Genomic DNA, 12,800 nt, shown 5'->3' on the forward strand with positions numbered 1-12,800 from the left:
TTTAATAGACCCCAATAGATGGTCTCTCACACACCTTCAGTGCAAAATTGCCTGAATACTTAATACCTTTTAGTGATGTTGTGATAGAAAAGTTTTCACCATGAGGGGTCTTATCTGATACCTAAGTGTGTAGAGTTTCATTTTCCTTTCACTTTAACCTGAATTTAACTGACCCCATTGCCATTTTAATGAAAAACCCTCATATTAACCCCCCTTGAAACCATGGGTAAGGGAGTGTGGGGCCAGAATCTTTTCCAGGAAGTTTGTTCAACCCACAAAAGAAGCTTCCATTTTTCTGCCTCATTGTCAGGATATTTTAGCACTTCCTTTATTGGTGTTCTTGAGCTGACCGTATTGTTGCAAGGCTGTGGTTCTGTTTTATGCTTTCATTTTTATTTTCTTTCTGCTACACATCTATACATGGCCGGGCAGCTTCCCCATCTGCCTGCACTTCTGGATTTGGAAAGCCTCAGGGCTTCAACTCATCATGGCTTTAACTGGAGAGTGGGAAGCCAGGGGGGCTGCAGAACACTGGAGAGGTGATTGTATAGTGAAAGGCTGGACACTCACGCCGGCCCCTTGGCCACCTCATAACTAAAGTAAGCAGAAGAATCCTGCTCATCACCCGCAAATCTTTTGGTGAAATTTTCTTCTTTCTTGAATTACGCCTCACACCCACAATATTTTTTTTTCTATCAAATTGAATGTGGAAGAAATTGTACACCATTTTGGGGTAGTGGTGTTAGCTGATGACCGCAAAGTGGAAAAGGGGCAGAAAAGGGCAGCTAAAATGATTAAGGTTACAACAGCTGGGATTGTTCAGCTTGGGAAAAAAAGGAGGCTAAGGGGAGACATGATAGAAGTGTACAAAATTATGCATGGTGTGGAGAATGTCGACAGGGAGACATTTTTCTTCCTCTCTTAAAATACTAAAACACAATGGGGTCATCCCGTGAACCTGGTTGGTGGGATATTCAGGACAAATAAAAGGAAGTACTTCTTTACACAGCTCATAGTTAAAATATCGAATTTGCTACCACAAGATGTAGTGATGCCCACCAATTTGGATGGCTTTACAAAGGGGGGGGGGGTTGGACAAATTCTTATAGGCAAAGGCTACTAGCCCTGATGGTAGTGTGCTATCTCAAGTATTCGAGGCAGTAAGCCTGCGTGCATCAGTTGCTGGAGAACATGGGCGGGAGGGTGCTGTTGCACCATGTCCTACTTTGTTGGTCCCTGGCTGACAGCTGGCTGGCCACTGTGTGAACAGAGTGCTGGACTAGATGGACCCTCAGTCTGATCCAGCAGGGCTCTTCTTATGTTCTTATGTTCTTAAAACATGGGAAGGTTAAATGCAATGATGAAATTCTCCATGATTTGTGACTCCATCCCATCAATCAATCTTCCCTTGCTGAAACTAAGCACATTCATTTTGGTTTCAAATCACTTCAGGCCACACGGCTCTTTTCCAGCATACACACAATGGGTAGGGTACAGAGGCATTGTTGATAACGGGCCAGACTCACAGACAATAATTAGAGAGAACTGTTTTGGCTCTCATTCTTGGAATGATGCAGAAAAGTAAAACAAACAAATGTCCCCCTTCAAAACAGAACTTTTCCTACATACATAACTGGAAGGTAAATCAGGAAGAAGGAAAAAGAGTATCTTTATTCCATTTTATTTGGGGGCCCATAGAAGTGATTAATGTTAATGTTACACTGCCATCTTGTGGACAAAGCAGAACTATCACAGTGACACTGAAATATAACTACACAGTTGCAGAATTCATTAACTAAGGGGCTGTGTTGTGAATCCAAAATGCTGTGATCAGAGTGATCTGGGATCTATAGAACAGAAGTTCAATAAAATTTTCCAATAAAAGGTATTTCATCACTGCAGCCATCTCCAGGTTTAGGGGCAGGGTGCTGCAAAGGGGCCATCTGATGTGCCCGCTCCAACATCATGGTCTTCCTGGCATCATTGGGCCCAACCAGTGGGCTTACCTAAAGAGGCAGTCAGCACATATGAGGAGCAAGAGCACAATTTGTGGAAGGCAGCTGTGAACCACATTTTGCAGTTGTGCGGAAAAGGGCAACCAAAATGATCAAGGGGCTAAAAGAACTCTTCTACAAGAAAAGGGTAAAATGTCAGGGACCATTTAGATTAGAAAGGGGAGACATGATAGAGGTGTACAAAATTAGGCCTGGTGTGGCAAATATGGATACGGAGACATTTTTCTCCCTCTCCCCTAATATGAGAACCCAGGGTCACCCCATGAAGCTGAATGGAGGGAGATTTGAAACAGATAAAAGGAATCATTTCTCTACATAGCGTAAACTGCCCAGAGGGCTATGGGGCAGTATATAAATGCAATAAATAAATAAATAGTCAAATGGTGGAATTCGCTAACAGAAGATGTTCTGATGGTCACCAACTTGGATTACTTTAAAAGGAGGTTAGACAAATCCATTTGGATAAGGCTATCAATGACCACTAGTCATGATGGCTAAATATTGCCTCCAATATGTTGGTGGAGAGCATGAGTAGAATGGTGCTATTGTACTCATGTGCTACTTGTGAGCTTGCTCTTTTCAACATCAGGTGAAGGGTTTCTTTCTTTCTGGTCATTTTCATAGTCTTTTAGATTGTGTACCTTTGAAACTACTGAGGGTGTGTGTGTTAATTTTCTTTTCTTTCTCTTTTTCTAGATTTGCTGTATATCTTTTGGTGATGCGGTGTTTTTTCCCCCTGTTCTGTTTTACTTTCTGCAGCTAGTTTTTTTTCTGCTGAATTTTTATATTGGAAGCTAAATGCTTTTTTATTGTTTTATTAGCTAAGGCAGATTAGCACTAATGTGCATTAGTTATTATTATTATTATTATTATTATTATTATTATTATTATTTATTTATTTATTTATATAGCACCATCAATGTACATGGTGCTGTACAGAGTAAAACAGTAAATAGCAAGACCCTGCCGCATAGGCTTACAATCTAATAAAATCATAGTAAAACAATAAGGAGGGGAAGAGAATGCCAACAGGTACAGGGAAGGGTAAGCAGGCACAGGGTAGGGAAAAACTAACAGTAGAAAGTAACAGTAGAAGTCTGCACAACATCAAGTTTTAAAAGCTTTAGGAAAAAGAAAAGTTTTTAGTTGAGCTTTAAAAGCTGCGGTTGAACTTGTAGTTCTCAAATGTTCTGGAAGAGCGTTCCAGGCATAAGGGGCAGCAGACGAAAATGGACGAAGCCGATTAGCACATGGGCGCACTTGCAAACTAGGGCGAGCAGAATGACATTCTCCTACAAGAATATCTGATTCCATCAATGAGAAGTTGACAGAGGCCCCGTTCAGAAGACACCTCAAACCATGGCGTTAACCAAGGTGAATAAGGCTTTCTGGCTTAACCACTGTGGCCATAGCTAGACCTAAGGTTTATCCCTGGATCGTCCAGGGGTCAAACCTATTCATCTAGGTGACACACAGGGGATCCAGTGCTCAGGCAGGGGCGAACCCTGGATGATCCCAGGATAAACCTTAGGTCTAGCTGTGGCCTGTGGTTAAAGCCATGGTTTAAGGCGTCTTCTGAACACACCCCAGCTTTCTGGCTTAACCACCATGGCTAAAGCCATGGTTTAAGGGGTCTTCTGAATGGGGCCATAATGAAAGATGCCTGATGATCCATGATACACATGGAAAGGATTCAACAAACTCCAGGCATCTCCAATGCCTTCCCTCTCAGAGCGATGGCATTCTTAAAAACTAGGGAACTTCCCCCCTCCCCACACAGTTGTTTGTCACTTTCACAAACTATCTTCATTTCTAATATGGATTGACTACAAAGAACAGACAAGCTGATCCATTTTGTCCTGGGACTGAGGAACTGTCCACACCTACAAATGCAAGATTTACCACATTTCTCTAATCATCATCTAATACTTGTGCTAGATTAGGGCAGCTTTCCACAACCTGGTGTTTTCTAGATGCCAAACCAGAAGTCCCACCAGCATGGCCAATGGCTTAGGAGAAACAGACTGGACAGGTATATCCTGCCAAGCAGAAAGCTAGCATCATGGCTAGGGATGTATGTATAAGAATTTTATTTTTCCTTGAAAAACATGCGGCCATGCCCCAAAGTTCTAAATGCGTGTGGAGGTTTGAGCATTTGTACACCAAAAACATTGATGAATTCTCAAACATGTGCTCACATTCTTCTTGTTCCTGATTCCCAGTTTGATTTCCTCAAATTTCCTAATTTGTGCAAATTTCCTCTGTAGCCTGAAACAGCCCTGCTTTAGATTATGGAGGAAGGTTGGGCAAATTAGGAGAACCTTGCGCAAATCAAAAGCTGCTCGATTTGCCCTGTTTCCTGTTTGCACAGAGCGAGCAGGAATTGGGCGCAACACAAGCGATGAGATGATCTTTGGAGAACCCTACGGTGCTTGAACATTGCTCATTCCCCCATCCCTAATCATGGGGATGATGGAAGATGGAGGGCTCCAGGTTGGGGGAAGGCTGGATTAGGCTGAGCATTTTAAGAGAGTTTTTCAAAGGCATGGCAGAGGTTTTTCAGGTCGTCTTTCAAGCGCGTGATGATTTCTTTCACTTTCCCTGGAGAATCAAGGACCTCTATGTTGCAGGTGAAGGGATCGTAATGAAGAGTAAAAGGCTTCTTGATCATAAGAGCATATTTCCTGTTGAGGAAGAGAACAAGCAAACAATCATTATCAGCGGCTGCTCTTCCTCCTCCTCCTCCTCCTCCTCCTCCTCCTCCTCCTCACCATTGCTGCCACTTCCTTGCTTGAGAAGGAAGTGAGGAAGTGGGTGGGGGCATCTCCTGCTCCTCCTTCTCACCAGCAGTGCAATGGTGAAGAGGAGGACCATCTCCAGTGTGTGTGTGTGTGTGTGTGTGTGTGTGTGTGTGTGTGTGTGCAATATTAGCACTTTTTATAGATTGGAAGTCACTTTGTTATTTTATGAACGTAAAACGTAGTTATGGACAAGTTGGTTTGGCATAAAATTATCACATTTGGTATGTTAAGAGTGCAGTGTATTCAAACAATTATTACAAACTGGATTTACTTTTTAATTTTTTTAAAAAAAAAGTTGGTAAGAAATGGAGCTACAAGCTCCTGAACTGTAAGGGACATCTGAACTGTAAAGAACCTCTTTGGTTTTGCCAGTTGATGAGGCGCAGGCAAAAACAATTTAAAACACACACACACACACACACAGAGAGAGAGAGAGAGAGAGAGAGAGAGAGAGAGAGAGAGAGAAGAAACCATCAACATTAGTAACAAAGAATATTATTTATGTCTTCACTAGTCCTCCACAGCGTCATGCAGACATAAAGCACCCAATCCCATAAAAAGAACTGAGAAAAAGGGGGAACCAAGATTCAATGAATATGCATAAAATTTAATCTGACTCATTTCCTGAGATATAGCTATCACTATTAATTTCAGTCTCTGCTTCAATTTTTATTTATTTATTTATTGCATTTATATCTCACTTTTTTTCCTCCAAGGAACCCAAGGCAGTGTACATAATCCACCTCCTCCACTCAATTTTATCCTCATAACAACAACCCTGTGAGGTAGGTTGGGCTGAGAGTCTGTGACTGGCCCAAAGTCACCCAGTGAGCTTCCATGATTAAGTGGGGACTAGAACCCGGATCTCCCGACTCCCAACACTTCAGCCACTACACCACAATGGCAGTGCCCCCTAGAGGCAGAAATGCATCTTGCTCTTGCATTTGAGAGTTGTAGTCTCATTTTGCAACCTAGAATTTTCTTGTCCTTGATGCACAGAAATTGTACTACTCAGATACTGTACATTGTTTTTAGAAATAATTTGGAGAAATAAATATATGAACACCTTGTCTTAAACATTTTATTCAACATGCTAAAAGAAAATATTCCATAATTAATTTTTTTCTTCATTTCCCCCCAATTTCCTCAATTTTTCAGAAAAAAAGGCTTCAGAAAAAATGGGGGAAAACAGGTTTCCCCCATTTTTTCCAGTTTTTTTTCAGGCTTTCACACCTCTAGTGTGGGCCCTTAGCAGATGTCCAACTGTGCCTACTTTTGATGCCGCCCCCATTCCCAATGTGACAACAGAAAAAGCAAAACACAGCACTGTTTCAGATTCACAGTGGCCTTAACAATTTACCACATGAAATTTTGCTATGGGAGTGAAAGAATCCGGCGGGGGTAGAATTCTAACTCAAGAAGAAGGTGGGCTCCCACAGATGAGACGATACAGCATTCTTCCTTCACCATGAAACAACATAGGAACTTAGGAAACTGCCTTATATGGAGTCAGATTATTGGTCCATCTAGCCAACACTGACCGGCAGCAGCTCTCCAGGGTTTCAGGCAGGAGTTTGTTTTTCCAGGTCTACCTGGAGACCAGGGACCTTCTGTATGCAAAGCAGGTGATCTACCACTGAGCCATGGCCTCTCCAATCTGAACTCTCAATCTGCAGCAATATAGTCAAAACTGTTACCTGTATGCTAGACTCTTCCACCGTACAGGCTGCAAGATCTTGGCAGGATCTACACTGGTGCTTTAAAATGGTTTAAAACAGTAGTGACAACTGTGGGGCCCAGGTCACAGTCCATCTACAGTTTTCAAACTGTTTTCAAAATGTCATATCCTGCTTGGTGTAGATCTGTCCCTTCCGTTAGAAGTAGTTAAAGGGTCACAGACTCACCCACTCCAATTTATCCACTGTTGCCTTTTTCACTTGGGCCACTAGACAACTTTCTTGCCTACTCTTCATTCAAGTCAACTGTCTGCCAGGTTAGAAAGGTAACCTAAGACATTACATCAAATAGTCTATTGATCGGTGCGTGAAATCTTTTTATTAACGTAGAATCAAAAATGAACCGAAACTTAATATTTCTACCATTTTCTATCAACAAGCAAAAGGTTTACTGATGAGATCTCAAGATAATACGAATTAAGTGATCTGGACAAAGTCTTTAAGTATCTAAATAGCCAGTGTGGTGAGCTAGTGTGGTGTAGTGGTTAGAGTGTTGGACTGGGAGTCAGGAGATCTAGGTTCTAGTCCCTACTGGGAGAACTTGGGCCAGTCACAGATTGTCAGTCCAACCTACCTCACAGGGTTGTTGTCGTGAGGATAAAATGGGGAGGAGGAGGATTATGTCTGCTGCCTTGGGATCCTTGGAGGAAAAAAGGCAAGATATGAATACAATAAATAAAAAAACCTTGGCCTCCTGAATTCCACCGCTGGGGTGACACTTTGTAATGTGGCTGCAGCATCTGTGAATCTCCATAGAGCTCAACCATGCTCTGCCCTACATTTTCCCTCCTCCCCTTGATTCATGTACAAAAGTAAGAACACAGCCGGCACACCAAGGAATTATGAGGAATGGGAGTTCTGCACATTTCTCCATGTTTCCACCCAGCTATTTGTAATATATTTCACTGAAGGCCTTGTTTGGGGGATGTGTTAGACCTGCTTGGATGGTTACCTTTTAATCATACTTACTGGAGCTGAGACTTGGCATCCTCAAAATCGTCTGCTACGAAATAGATGGGTTGAAAGGTTTGATCCTGGTAAGGCTGGACCACCATCACATTTGGGTTGAAAGGTTTGTATTCCGGCTTCGTTGATAAAGCATACTTTAGGTAAAGAACAGCAACATTGTTTAGATTGATCTACAGAAATGTCAGTAGGGATATCAGTACAATTCATCAAACTCTAAACCACGCCCCGTGACAGGTGCCCCGCCCCGCTGGAGAACGGATATCCTGCCCTAGCCGGAGGTCCCACTATCAGAAGGCCTGCCCTGGAAAGAGAGGTCACCTGACAGGAGTCATGTGACCCTTCTAGGAACTCACCAGTTTACCCTGGACCAATAGGAAGGGGTTTTAGAGCCATAACCCATACTGGGGCAGAAATAGGGGATGTATTTCCAACCCCATACCTGATTGGCCTGGCAGGGCCCATGCGACCCTGTAAGGCCCCACCTTTGCTCCACTGACCAATAAGTGGAGTTTTACAAAGGGTATCAGATGGTATAGAAACAACCCGTTCTGCTTGCCCAGACACGTTTTCTGCATAGTGAAGATTGCAAGTCTGAGCACTTCCCCAGGACCTTCAACAGCTCCTCCACTGACACCCTTGAAAATTCAATGCAGAAAACGGTATATCAGTTCCAGTTCTGAAGGTGTTTTCCTCCCATGTAAATGGCTACATAAGGAACAAACTGAATGAGCTGAGACCCCCCCAACCATGTCAAATCCCTAATGATGTCAAAGATGTATTCTTAAGTGGTGGTTTGTACTAGAGCAAGTTGGTAGTACCCAAAATACTGAAACAAATGGACATGGGAAGGTAGAGGGAAATCTCTGCCAATACAATCTGTGGAGACCTTCAAAAGATGTCCTGCATTTATTTATTTATTGCATTTCTATACCACCCAATAGTCAAAGCTTGGCCATCAGATGGACATTTCACACACATTTAATCAACAGAGCTATTTTTGCTCCATCAACATACTGTTATTGGGCTTGGATAACATTTTTACTGGGGCTTTACTACTGCTCTCTTCCCAACAAGCAAATTGGTCTCAAACTTTTCCCAGCTGCATAAATGAAACGTAAATGTCCATAGCCTGATCCTGGATCCTGAATGCAAGACAGCTTGCAGTTCAGTGTTGCGAGATGGTTCTTACCAAAGTGGGGTACAGACAGCTAGGGCTAATTCCAGTGATGGAAGATATCACAACCTATATCAAAGCTCAAAATCAATCTAAGATTACGGATTTTTTCTCTGCCATGAATAGAAGTATAGCTTCCAAAACACGCGAGTTACTGTTTCCCCTCTATTCGGCCCTGGTTAGGCCTCATATTGAGTATTGTGTTCAGTTCTGGGAACCACCTTTCAAGAAGGATGCAGACAAGCTGGAATGTGTTCAGAGGAGGGCAACAAGGATGATCAGGGGTCTGGAAACAAAGCCCTATGGGGAGAGAATGAAAGAACTGGGCATGTTTAGCCTGGAGAAGAGAAGACTGAGGGAAACACGATAGCACTCTTCAAATACTTGGTAGGTTGTCACACAGAGGATGGCCAGGATCTCTTCTCAATCTTCCCAAAGTACAGGACATGGAATAATGGTAGGGTGACCATATGAAAAGGAGGACAGGGCTCCTGTATCTTTAACAGTTGCATAGAAAAGGGAATTTCAGCAGGTGTCATTTGTATATAGAGAGAGAGAACTTGGGGAAATTCCCTCTTCATCACAACAGTTAAAGCTGCAGGAGCTATACTTGAGTGACCGGATTTAAAATAGGGTAGGGCACCTGCAGCTTTAACTGGTGTGATGAAGAGGAGATTTCACCAGATTCTCTCTCTATATACAAATGGCACCTGCTGAAATTCCCTTTTCAAAACAACTGTTAAAGATACAGGAGCCCTGTCCTCCTTTTCATATGGTCACCCTAATAATGGGCTCAAGTTACAGAAAGCCAGATACTGGCTGGACATCAGAAAAAATTCCTGACGGTTAGAGTAGTATGACAATGGAACCAATTACCTAGGGAGGTCATGGGCTCTCCCATGCTAGAGGCATTCAAGAGGCATCTGGACAACCATCTGTCAGGTATGCTTTAAGCTGGATTCCTGCATTGAGCAGGGGGTTGGACTCGATGGCCTTATAGGCCCCTTCCAACTCTACTATTCTATGTTTCTATGATTCTATGAGACCTGATTCAACAGCTCTTCCTTCTCACCACCACATTTGTCTGGGCCACAGCAAGAGGCAGGTGAACATGCAAGCTGAAATGGTGAAGAGGAGGAACAAGTCCAGGGGGCTCTTGTTTGCGGGTCCCTGCTGAGGTGTGGTCTTGGGTGATATAAAAGAGGGCAGGGCACTTGCAGCTTTAAATGTCATGATGAAGAGGGAATTTCACCAGGTGCTGCATACATACAAATGCCACCTGCTAAAATTCCCTTTTCTATGTTAAAGATACAGGAGCCCTGTCCTCCTTTCCATACAGTCACCCTATGCTGAGGTGCAGGAGACCAACCATGCCTACCCTAGAAGCTGGACCTGATTTGGGTTCAGCACACATTGGAGTGAAGGATTTCAAACTGGGGAGGCTGTATTCCCCAAATCCCCTGGTTCCTAATTTGTTCTTATCATTATGGGTTGAATCCAGATTTGGTCATATTTAGAGTATACTCAATGAAACTGGTGGGACTTGAGTTAGTCTAGTGTAGATTCCATTGATTTCAATGGGTCTAATCTATAACTGACTAAACCTGGATCCAACCCTATGCATTTCTAAGGGTGTGATTTCTCTCAAAGGTGATATAAGAACTCTAGGAGAAAAAGCTGCCTTCTCTCTCTCTCTCTGGCTAAAATGCTACAAAAAGATAAAATTTAAGCAGACTGAATACTAACTCCTGGGTTAGCAGTGCTCCGAACATAGGATATCCCTCTGAGAATAGTCTTTAAATCTAAACCAGATGCATTCCTAATAATATGCAGCTGTATTACATTTCAGGCCTTGTGGGTGCAAGTTGAAAGGTTTTCGATTCTCATGGCTTTTCATGCAGAATCCTTTATTTCTCTGCTGTAGAAAGTTATGCTTCAAACTGTCAGATGACCTGATATAACCTGTAGTAGCTAGGGGAGCCTTGTTTTTCTGCAAACGAAGCATGCAAAGGAGTGAGGTCTGCCAATTGTGAAATATGGGCCATTACATTTTACTACATGTAGGCTAGACTCCAGCCTGGATGTTAACATCACATTCATTTTGCAGTTTTCCGAGCAGTTGACAGTTCAGTAAAATTACAGTGCAAAACCAAGTGTCTTGGGCGCATTATTCCTACAGTGCAGAAAACACAAGTTTGGCCAGCAGGGTCATGCTAGTGATGGATGCTCAGATATTGTGGTGTAGACCTCATGCCCCATTTTGAAGGACAAAGTTAAGTTCCTAGGCCAAATGGTGGTTGGAAAAAGGAAAGAGAGGGATGAACTTTGCCTTAAGGACACAGTTGCAAAATCAAAAAACAAGAGCTGTTAATTCAAAACGCCCAAGAGTCTCTGGTGAAGGACTTTATCAAAGACTTTAACAATGTCTACTTGATCACCCCTGTCCACATGTTCACTGACACTCTCAAAACACTGCACAAGGTTAGAGAGCCACGTCCAGCCTCTCTCTTCCTCCTGGACAAGCCCATCTGTTCAGCCCCCTCGTGCAACAGAAATAAGAAGGAAGAGACTGACAGATGGGGCAGTGGAGGGTCCCATATTGACAGGCAGCCCTGCTTGGCAAGATGCTGACATGATGATAATAAGTATGTGAAAATGAATCTGGCAACTGGTGAATTCTGATGCCACTGACGCATCACCGAAAAAGAGCTGCATTAGAAAGAGGGCAAAGCAAAACAAAAAATGTCATAGCTTTGCATATGTTAATTTATATGTGTAATTTACACCATCGTGGTTATAATTTAAATAGAAATACAGCTCACTATAGTGGGGAAGATTGACTTCTGTGCCGGCTTAGTTTAGGTGGCTTCTCTGCCTGCTTCGCTTCGCTTCACTGGCTTTCACTCTGTTTCCAGGCACAATTCAAAGTGCTGGTTATGACCTATAAAGCCCTATATGGCTCGGGTCCAGGTCATCTGAAAGAGCATATTCTCCCTTATGAGCCTGCCTATGCTTTGCAATCTTCAGGGGAAGCCTTTCTCCCAGTCCCACCACCATCACAGGCGTGTCTGGTGGGAACACGGGAGAGGGCCTTCTCGGTGGCTGCTCCAGTGCTCTTCTCAAGGAAGCTAGACTGGCTCCCTCCTTGATGTGCTTTCAGAGGCAGGCAAAACCTTTTTCTTCTGGCTGGCCTTTGCTAAATAATCTGGACCTCTGTCTATGCCTAGGCGATGGGATACTAGACCAGTGTTGGCACAGCATCCAACAGTACTCCATGGTGCATGCATAATAAAGCCCCCACATGTATTGCAAGGGGTTCCCTTCTCTGTAAAACCACATTGGGGCCTTAGATAGATTTAGCTCATAGTCCACGATGGAGGAGGGAAGATCTCGCATTGTGATTAACGTGAGATACCTCCTCTGTTTACACATGAGGTGCGACAACCTCAGGAAGAGAGGCGTCACGCCCGCCATATTTTTTTTTCAAAGAAGACAGAGTGTACGAATGCTTGTGTGCTAAAGGTAGTTTTTTTTTTTTTAAAAAAAATAACTTAATTTCCCCGCTTCCCCCCCCCCGATGGGCACAATGCTCCTGGCTCTGTGTGAAGCCAGGTCAAACCGCAGCAACGAGCCACACGTTCCGCGGCCTTAGGCTCAGCCCAGGACCGCGGAAAAAGCAGGCCCAAAGGGGAGGGTGAGATCCTGGGGCAAGGGAGGGATCATCCCTCCCTAATCCCAGGATCCTCTGTGCATCATGTGGATGCACAGGGATGATCCCAGGGTTCACCCTGGGATTTTGCCCGGTCTAGCTAAGGCGGGGGTTGCTTTCAGACTCAGTCACGCTTCGAGGAAACCCTGAAATCAATGGGATGTAAGTTAGCCGTGGCTGATTTAAGGCCCGTTGATTTCAAGGGGACTTCTCTCTAAGTTACGTATTCAACCCATTCTATTTAAATAGCAGGCTGATATTAAGAATTGGAGATAATGCTGTTTTTTGGTGAAAACAAATGAGAATATGGATTTTACAGATCCAGGATGAAAAGCAACCATCAAGGTTTCAAAGAGCATGGGCACCATTATTTCTTGATGCTTTGCTGATGGCTAG

At 43.4% G+C, this 12,800-nt stretch overlaps 1 protein-coding gene across 1 annotated transcript in view; it reads right to left on the bottom strand.

The window, feature by feature from the left end:
• Window positions 1-4,539: 4,539 nt before the first annotated feature.
• The window catches only part of LOC134403989 (tyrosine 3-monooxygenase-like), a 28,900-nt gene continuing 20,639 nt past the window's right edge, over window positions 4,540-12,800 (bottom strand). The window contains exons 11-12 of the mRNA XM_063134539.1: window positions 7,522-7,655; window positions 4,540-4,699 (exon numbers count right to left, since the gene is read on the bottom strand). Coding sequence (XP_062990609.1) covers window positions 4,540-4,699; window positions 7,522-7,655 — 294 coding nt within the window. The remainder of the gene's footprint in view (window positions 4,700-7,521; window positions 7,656-12,800) is intronic.

This window comes from Elgaria multicarinata, chromosome 9 (genome assembly GCF_023053635.1).
Source record: "Elgaria multicarinata webbii isolate HBS135686 ecotype San Diego chromosome 9, rElgMul1.1.pri, whole genome shotgun sequence".
In the NCBI taxonomy this organism is placed as follows: domain Eukaryota; kingdom Metazoa; phylum Chordata; class Lepidosauria; order Squamata; family Anguidae; genus Elgaria; species Elgaria multicarinata.